A 9748-nucleotide genomic window follows, 5' to 3' on the forward strand; every position below is an offset into this window, starting at 1 on the left:
ATTTGCTTATTTGAATCTTTTACACACGTACCATAGACCCAACAAGTAGGGATATCTCTCTAATTACACTGGATTGGTGGGATTATTGGTTTGTTTTCAGATAATTTTGATATTTTAATTGCACACGTTCTAATGCGCAGACACTTTAGGATGGACAAATATACAAGAAGGTGTGGGGAATAGAAAACGGCATGTAGAATGTGTTGAGAATTGGAAAATACACCCAACCATATGAAGTTCTGTCATACTTCTTCTTTATCTATGACAAAAGAAAGCCAGACATGCAGTTTGTTCCCATTTTTGCAAAGATCTGTCAAAGGCAAACACAATTTATTTCCTTCACCAGATTTAATGACCGACGGAATGTTTTCCAAAGGCGAGAATTGTTACATTTTGCCCCGTAACGACTATAATCGCTGTCATTCCCATTCAGTTGAGGCCGAGACGATTCATCTCTTTAGCCTTGAAGATTGACGGTACAGAAGCTGCACGATGGCTCATAAGCGCTGACCTAAATACACAAGTGGCTGAGATCAGGTGCGAAGGTGAGAGAGCGCTGCCTGATCTGCCCACGTGTTGACGCAGTCATCACACGGCTGCCTGTTTGCTCTGGCAGGGCGATCTAAATGCCTGATACATATGCAGTCCACACTGACACACAGAACATGCAGATAAATGCAGTTGGTCTGCTTGAGAGAACTGTGAGGAAGGAGGGGCGTAAAAAGAAAAGGGACATCAAGCTGGGTAATGTAGGGTTTTCATAATGAAAAGGCTTTGAGAAATTAGTCCAGAGGCGATGAAAGGCTCGACAACGATCAAAGCCGCCCATGTTGTAATCAAGAGAAGTGAATAAAGATGAGGTTATACAATAACCTGCTGGGGCCACACACACACACCGCACCCTACCAGATCCATGTGTAACACACTGCCTACATGTAAACACATGTCTGCAGGCCAGATGTTCCAGATTTTTTTTTTTTTTTTTTTTTTTTTGCTCCTGCAAACGTTCCTTGCTTCTGCCATAACCGCCAATTTTTGGGCTGCTGACCCGGAGTTAAAGCATCACTGCTGAGGAGAAACAGAGCCGCTCTGTTGCGTAAGGAGAGCCCCGCCCGTCCTCATCCTAACTATACAGGACCTGGAGAGTGTGTGCACACACACACACGCAAGCAGCCGACGCTTCAGCCTTCTGCTTTGCCGACACCCGATTGGCTGCTCTGCGTCACAATAATCACTGATTCCACAGCACCAGATACCGAGTTTTACCGGTGAAGATTAAACCGGGTTACACAAACCCAGAATAGGCCTCATATTTTAGATTCTCTGCTTTCCTTATATTGCATGAGCGAAAGAGGAACGATTTTTAGTTATCGGGTGAAGAGCTTCTTGCCTTCTTAGGCCGTGTTCACGCAGTCGAGGCCAAGGCTTCTGGAGCAGTGCAGACGATACGCTTTTCTTTTTCGCATGATGAATTCCAGCTTTTCTTCGTCTCAACATCCACATGCCAAATATTCAAATCTAAAAACCGAGGGACTTTTGGGAGGTCGGCGGCAAAATCTCAAAATTTGACCATTAGAAACTCAACATTAGATGTGATTTAGCTTTTAACCCCAACAAGTTACAAAGCGGAGTTTGTATAATAGCAAATCCCGTGCAACCAGTAAATAAAATCCAATAAAATCTCTGATTGACTTTGGACACAGAGAGGCTGAAAATTGTTTGTAAATCCGTCAAGGTTGTGATTCACTCACTACAAACCTGCGTTATGTGAAAGTTCTTGTAGTTAAAAAGTGAATAAATAAAACTTTACCTTGCACTGACACGGCCTCTCTCGTTTATTCAGCGGTTGCCGAGCTTTCGGGTTTTTGTCTTCGTGTTGTTAGCGCCTGTGTTTTGAGTGCCAGGCCCTCGGCCCCCTGCAGTGTTGACAGGGGAATGTTAAAGGTCAGTGTGAGCGGTTTGCTTCTTTACATGAAAATGGAAAACTAAAAATGAATGAACAAACAAACTGCCCAGATGGAGTTGCAGGCAGTTTCCATGAATCCTAAAGCTTCTTTCACACATCCTTCGTCGCACGTGAAAGTCGGAGTAAGCATCATGTTATGTGCGGACGCCATGGTGTGAGGTTTCTGTCCCGAACTTTGACAAAAAATAAAAGTAAAAATCTGATGTCACCTTCTAACAAATGATTTTCAAACCTAAAAATTAAATTAAATAAATTTTTTTTCTTCTTTTTGCCCCATTCCAGGTACTGGTTCTCTCCACCCGCTTACTAAGGCCGGCGGATATCCCCGAGCTGCTCTTCAGCACCGACAGACTGCGGCCGGATATCGGCTTCTGAAAGGCCGGCGTGAGGAACGAACCCCACCGGCGTACGTTTGGACAATCAGGTGTCGAGCTCAAGTAGTTCGATTGTATACAAATTCTGAGGGATTAAAAAAAAAAAAAACACATTCCTGCTCTGTAGCAATCTGACTCAAACGCATCAGCATATTAAATCTGACAATAAAGACGTTTGCCTTCCAGACAGCCACAAAATGTTGTGCTGCGTTTTGGTTCACATGCATTCAAATAAAACCTCAGACGTTTGTGGTGTGTTCATCATGAAGGTGGGAAAAGCGACGCTGTGCCGCGGCTGGGGGAACAGGAACTCCGTCAGCATCATCGCCTCGTCACGTCATGACACAAAAAAAAACAAAAGCACAACAAATCACTCGACACTGATGTTTGCTCACACCTACGCTGCAGATTCTCTTGACTGGTTTCATTCTCTCCGGCATGGCCGACCTCGGCTGAAGCTCAGTCGTCTCATCCACCTGCACATAACAAGAGGCGGAGGCTCTCTGGTTCACTCAGGTACTTTTCAACAGATTCGGACAAGAATTTTCTGATTAACCATCTGAAGGGAGAAGTCAAGGTTGTTTCTGTGAAAAGTGTTGTGGAAAAAAAAATCATCTTTGCTCCTTCATTTAGTTTAAAGCCGCACTCTAAAGGATTAACTAGGGTTTATAATCCATTTATTAAATGTCTTTAGGTCTGTTTTTCATGCATTATTGTAAATCCATTAAAAAGAAGCAAAATGTATAAAAGACAACAGGAGACTTTTGTATGGAAAATACCTCAAATGATTAAAGTTTTAACTTTATCAGAGTCAAACAAAACAAAAACCTGTGACAATTTTTTGTGAAATATGGCTCAAATTTTAGCTCAGGCTGCATTTTTTTTATTTTTTTAAATTTTACGCCGCTTTTTGCTGCACTCTGGTTAGACTCTGTATCCCTGGATTTTGGCCGTTTCTCCTCATCCTTTTAGCTCGTAGCTGTGCGTTAAATAATGGCATTCCTTCTTAGTCATGCCTCTCACAAAATCTCTAAGTTTTGATATTAAAGAGTGAAATCAACACATAAAAATGTCCTGTTTGAAGTTGATCTGTGACAGTAAAGCGGGCACATCTAAAGGTAAAAGAAGGCATTAAAATGTGCAGGAGAAGCCAAAGTTTAATTGGGTGTATATATATATGGGATACCTCCATTTTTATTTATTTATACAGAGTACTTAAGTGGTCTGGCACTGCAGCCACATCAAGATGGAGTCATGGCTGTGTTGTCTTCATGTGATTCATAGCTGCAAAGGCCTTTCAGAAGAGCTGCTCCATTCATATTCATGAGCCAGACAAGCTTTTTTTTTTTTTTCATTCCCCTTCACAGCCAAGAAAAAAGAAAAAAAAAAGGGAAACATGAACACGCGTCTCATTTTAACATTTTATTGTGGACAAAGTGTAACAAATAAATAAACAGGACCTGTGGACTGGTCTTTTGTTCTTTAATATAAAGTGCATCAGTGCTACATCCTGTGTCTGCTGCAACACTTCAACCTCCCACCGCAGTGACGATCCTTGAAGCTGAACGACGAGCATGTGAACCGGAGATGTTGACATTACAGGCTGAGCATGCACAGCTCCTCAGAGTCCTTGCTGAATGGGAGCCGCCAACAGAGCCGTGTAGAGGCAACGAGTAGGAAAAATAAAAATCTGCCACAATGGGCTCAGCTAAAAATAAGCCATCCTTCAGCTGTTGCCAGGAGAAGCTGGATTTTTTTTTTTAGTTCAACCGATTCGCAAAGTCTGGTTGAAGCCGCCATCCCAGCCGCCCTCGTGTCCTCGCCCGTCTCTTTCTAAGCAGATAAGCTTCCTCCCTGCCATCTGACACCAGGCCACTCTTCTTCAAGAGGATAGCGCCTCTCTTTTTTATTTTACCCGTTCATCTCACCTGCCTGCCTCTGTCCATCAGACCAATTCAGAACTTTAAGAACGGAGAGTACGTCTCCCGTTGTCTTCAATCCGCTCACAGTTCTCCTCTCACCGAGGTCACAGTCCTGACTTTGGCAGACAGCGCCTGTTTGAATCGCCTCTTCAGATCTTGCATGTTGGGGGACTTTGGCCGGGGGATGAGGGGCGAGCGCCTCTTCTCTGTGGCGCCGCTGGCCGACGGAGGCGGCGTCGGCTGCTGCTGCTGCTGCTGCTTGGCGAGCTGGCGGCACAGTCTGTGGAAGGCGCCGTGCACCTGGTTGTAGTCCTCGCTGGCGGATACCTCATAGAAGGAGCAGCCCAACGTCCCTGCCAGCAAGGGCCCCTGCTGGGAGTCGACGCGCCTCAGGTGCAGCAGGTCGGCCTTGTTGGCGAGCAGGATCACCGGGGGCGCGCCGGCACCGCCGCTACGGACCACCAGCTGGTACAGCTGGTTGATCAGCTCGAAGCTGCGGCAGTCAGTCACCGAGTACACCAGCACCACGGCGTCTGCCCACTGGATGGAGCAGCTCACGTGGTCGGGGAGACTGATACCGTTATCAGTCATCTGAGAACAAGAAGGGAAGACAAAATGATTAGGTCACAACTTCCTCTGGGGTCCGGAGGTCAAAAGTTCTCAACTTCTATAATGACAGGAACGCCGACTCCAGAGAGGTGTGGATGACTGCGGAAACTGCTGGATTTGGATCAGGGTATTATTTGCAGCCTACCCAGTCAGCCATTACCCGAAATGGTAGATTACACAGCCTGAAATGAGGGGGTTGAAATCTGCAGCCCGTTTGGTTAAAGAACCGTATCCCAGTATCAAACTCTCATCCGGAAAGTGAACCGCCGTCTTTCTAGATCAGATTTAGGCGACTAATGTCTCATTTCTTCTTGTGGCTCTGTTAGTATTTTTCAGAATGCTTTTTACTGAGCATCACTTATGGATGCCTGTGTGTTTCCAGCGCCAGAGGAACTCATCATTTCCTCTGGACCGATAAAGTACCGACACATCAGAACTGTGGACCCACCTCTGCACCCGGAGTGTCCTGGACCTGGATGGTCACCTGATCTCCATCCACCTGCACTTCTCTGGAGTACAGATTACCTGCGCGCGCACACAAAACAGAAAACAGGTGAAAAGTAGCTCGAGAGGGGTTTTTTCCTCATTCATTTCCTAACGCAGTTTTTTTTAAGCTTACCTGCATTTCGCTCATAGTCTCCGATGAACCGCCTCGTTAAGAATCTCACCACGAGCGCTACGAACAAACAAAAGTGACAAAATAATCAGACTCGAGCTCATCGCTGCTGCTACTACTGCCGCGCATGCGCGTTATCGGCCGTCTTACCTGTCTTCCCCACGCCGCTGCCTCCGATAACAGCTATTTTAATGACCCGGTTCAGGACGGAGCATTCAGGCGCGGCGCACTCCGCGATGGTCGACATGTTCTGAATGAGCCGCATTGCTCTTCTTCCCGGTGGTTCAACTCCGACAAGAACAGAGGGTGGAGAGGGAATATCCCGAAAGAGCAAAAAGAACAAGGTTCAAACTCGTCTTGGAGGTGTAGAGGGTCCAGTGTCTCTGCCGAGGAGACCGAGTGAATCCCGAAGCTCGACTGCTGCTGCTGAGGAGCCGCTCGCTGCTTTTAAGGCTCCCCGCTGCCGCTCGCTTCTGATTGGCTGCTCCCCATCCTGTGTGCTCGCGCTTGCCCCGCCCACACGTGGATGAACGACAGGTCGGTTCCTCAGGAAGAGCTGCTGCTGCAGCAGGTGGGAGCCAACAAAACGGGCTTTCTTTAGGGGGGAAAAAATAGCCGCCGCAGCCGGTTGGGATAGGTGGTGGTTTTTTTGTTGTTGTTTTTGTTTGGGTTTTTTTCCTAGTGTACAGAGACGCGAGCTCTCGTGGAAATGCACCGAATCGAGGAAAAACATGTTTCAGATGCTATCAGCCGAGAGAGGTCAAATCTGTCTTTTGACCTGCTGATTCGGGTCAACTAAAATAATCACATTGTACCTTTGACACGAGATTGAACTTGGTTCTTGTAAGCAAAAGATGGCAGAATGTCGATTTTAGACTTTAACCAGGTGACCCGATCACAGTCACACCTTCGTCTTTTAAGAATTGAGAGACTGACGAAAAGAAATTGAGTCAAATACACCAGCGATATTTAATAGCCATATCTTATGAACAAAGAACGGAAGTAAGAATATTTGGTATTGACCTGGTTTATTTTTTTCAATATACAAAGAAGTAGTTGAAAGGAGGGATGCACCGATTTGTCAGGGCCGATTTCCTTAATTTTGCGGAGATCGGCTGACGCTTATATGTGAAGCCGATCCTGTCTAAAGAATCTCCCAATCAGCAGCAGCAGCCGAATGACTCAACTGTTACTGCTCAAAGGGACGACTAACTGCATCACTTATTTTAAAATCTTAAATCAGCGTTGGTCTGCACGATCCAGACAAGCGTCCTCCTTCTTTGTTCACCTTTGCTTGAGAAAATGAATTGAGCACAACACCTGCAATTCCCAAACCCCGGGATCTTTTCTGCACGACTTTCCCCTCTTCTTTCTCTCCTCGTTTCCTACCAGATTGCTCCGAATGAAGGTCACTAGAGCAGGAGGAATCTTGCTTAACTTTGGACCAAAAGTTTCATTTGACTGTAGGAACAGATGAATAGTGATGTTCTGATGTGATTCACAGGGATGTGCCAAGAAAGCATTTGTTTCTCTGACAAACTCCAAACAACTTACTGGAAAAATATAGCTTGATGATTATTTATACCAAAACCCGCAGCTCGTGTCACAGTTTGAGGGAAGGTAAACCTTCAACTCAACTCTGACGTTGCCAAGATTCACGGCGCAAGTTCAAAAGGATAAAACTGAACAACTTTCAGACTTCCTTTGAGTCGTCTTCCCTCAGTACAAACATCAACACCAAAGAGTGTTTTTGCGGCCACCACATGGAAGTGCTTAGGTTTTCAATTCCCCCACCGGCAGGTCAAGCTAAAATCCTCTGGCCATCATTTAGCTCCTTCAACACAGGTATAAATTTCAGATATGGCCACAATAATTTTTGTATCCCTAAAATTCAGCAAATAGTTTTATAATCGAACTCTAACGTTGCATGTCGTTTGCGTCACCATTGTAGGCAAACGTGTTTTTCTCCAGATCCAGCAGTTTGAATTCAGTTTTTCAGTGCTGGGTGTCAGCAGGTGACTTGTTGGGGCATGCCCCTTGATTTGTCCTCGCCGGGGGTTGAAAGCTGCTGGTGTTGCCCCAAGAAGCTGCACAAATAGCAATACCTTAAGAGAAGTCATGCAAACAATTATGTTGCCTGGCATTAAAAAGAAGATCTGAGAGGCAATTCGGAAGCAATGTCACCTTTCCATAAGCTTATCATTTCTGTGTTTTGCCAAATACTTTGAGCAGCTCAAGGATGTCACTGTTTTCTCCAACTTTCTTTTTCCTCCTCTGCCACATTACCCCCAAAAGCCTCCCCCCTCCTTCCTCCTTCCTGTCTTTCATTTGTGCTCTGAGGTATTTTGGCATCCAGTCCTGTGATTGCAGTCTGGTATGTATTTTTGATAAGGGCACTGATGACAGGCGGCGGTGCTGAAATATGAAATTAGTGTTCAGGAGAAGCCGTGGCTGCAGGGTGGTGCACCCACGCAGATATCCCTCTGACCACATCACAGCCAGCTCCACCCCGGCGGTTCTGGGCGGTGAGGCCGGCTTCTCTTGTTAATGGCGAATAAACACATTCTTGCATTTGATGACACGCTGGATTCCCTGCGGTTCGCCCGCAGCACAAGGCAGGATCGGGTCTGTTGTTGGATGACTGATGTGAATGAGGGAGTCACAGCTTCAGCATCTTTGTGACAGAAAGATTAAAGGCGCTACGATCGTTCCCTCCTCTTGCAGCCAGGCGAGAAGGCTAATGAGGGCAGATCATAAAGGGGAAGGAGGCGTCTTCATGGAGGGCAGCAGACTTACTCGCACACCGAGGTCAGAGGAGTTGCTGGTCAACACAGTGACTCAGACAACTAATTTGGTGACGCATTTCTAATGTCTGGCGAACATGATGGTGGGTCCCGTAAACTCCCACTTCCACTGTGCCTTCGGGCTGCAGGATGACTGTTAAGTCTTTAAGCAAAGAAGCTAGGGAGGGTTGCGACTTACACAGAGGTGGCAGGTGGTGGTTCAGACAATTCAGGATCTATCTCAAGCTGGACTTTTAACAAAATCCTGTCAGTGTTTATTTTTATTTCAATGTGCAGGTTTTTATTTCTCAGACTTTATTTCACCTATCTACCGACCCACCTTTACATCCTCCACATCCTACCAACCTATCTAAGGTCCTCCCTACGATCCGTCAAGCCCAGTCCATCCATCATGTCAATTGTCCGTCCTTGTCTGTTCCCCATTTCAAACTGCTCTATCTTCAACAGATTTGGTGTGAAATTTTCCCAGCAAATGGCCCGAAGAGGCTTGTGAAGCTCATAAAAATGTAGCATTTTTAGAGTTGTAGTTCAGCCATTTTGCCTTCGGTGGAGCACCCAGGTTCATTTACCAATTCCAAAACCCCTCAGTGTGAATTACCTTGAGAAATAACAAGATTTCATTAAGTATAAAACAGGCTTTTAATGCTGAAAATGATCAAAAGCCTTGCAAGTCATACAAATGGAACAGAAACATGGTAATATTCACCATCCATCTTTTCATTTTTTTTGACACGTGAGTGAGAACTGGTTCCCTGGGCTGGCCTCATCTTCTGCAGTGGAGCTGAAAATAAAGCATGCAGTCACCACTTGCCCCAAGGGCTTAAACCTGCAACAAGAGGGTCATTTGGGATATCAGTGAAGCATGGGGCAGTTTAAAGACTGCCCCATGTTGTTTACCCAGGGTAAACAACCTGGGCAACAGTCATGCGTTCATCAGATTCTTATCATCATCCTCCCTGCCTTTAATCTTTGTCAGCAAAGGTGATTATTTGGATCCGGGTATTTTCACAGAGCCTTGCTACTACATTTTGATTACCTCAAAGAGGCGCCCAATTGCAAAAAAAAAAGCATCTGTTTTGTGTTTCATCCTGTTTTTCTTCCTGACTCGGCTGCAGATATCCACACATCTGTTCTCATGGAACAACCCACCTCTAACATGTTTACATAGCCTGCATGGCACATTTGCATCTCCACTGGCCAAATGGACATGGAATTGGCCTGCCAGCACCAAGCAGCTCCGTCCCACACAAAGGAAGAGAGGTTGATTTTTCTGTCTTATTGAAACGTAAACCTTCCAGCATGCCCGAGCATTTGCATGCCTCTGAATGGTCTGAGCAGTGGGGGGACGGCCGCAGTGGTTCCAGCTGCTTGTGTGTGCTGCGGTGTGGGTTTTGAATGACAATGTCCCCCCCCCCAGCCCAACTTCATTCAGATCACACAGCCTCCTCCCTCTGACG

General features: G+C 46.0%; 2 protein-coding genes across 2 annotated transcripts in view; one reads left to right on the top strand and one right to left on the bottom strand.

Moving 5' to 3' along the window:
- The window catches only part of scfd2 (sec1 family domain containing 2), a 108632-nt gene extending 104948 nt beyond the window's left edge, over window positions 1–3684 (top strand). The window contains exon 9 of the mRNA XM_055045791.1: window positions 2249–3684. Coding sequence (XP_054901766.1) covers window positions 2249–2341 — 93 coding nt within the window. The 3' untranslated portion in view covers window positions 2342–3684. The remainder of the gene's footprint in view (window positions 1–2248) is intronic.
- Window positions 3685–3749: 65 nt separating this feature from the next.
- On the bottom strand, window positions 3750–5922 carry rasl11b (RAS-like, family 11, member B). The gene is made up of 4 exons (XM_055045828.1): window positions 5638–5922; window positions 5491–5547; window positions 5320–5396; window positions 3750–4853 (listed from the first exon to the last, which is right to left on the bottom strand). Exons 1-4 carry the CDS (start codon window positions 5750–5752, stop codon window positions 4344–4346), a joined length of 759 nt encoding a protein of 252 aa, XP_054901803.1. The 5' UTR covers window positions 5753–5922; the 3' UTR covers window positions 3750–4343.
- Window positions 5923–9748: the final 3826 nt, after the last annotated feature.

This window comes from Poeciliopsis prolifica, unplaced genomic scaffold (genome assembly GCF_027474105.1).
Source record: "Poeciliopsis prolifica strain line A6 unplaced genomic scaffold, Auburn_PproV2 SCAFFOLD002, whole genome shotgun sequence".
In the NCBI taxonomy this organism is placed as follows: Eukaryota; Metazoa; Chordata; class Actinopteri; order Cyprinodontiformes; family Poeciliidae; genus Poeciliopsis; species Poeciliopsis prolifica.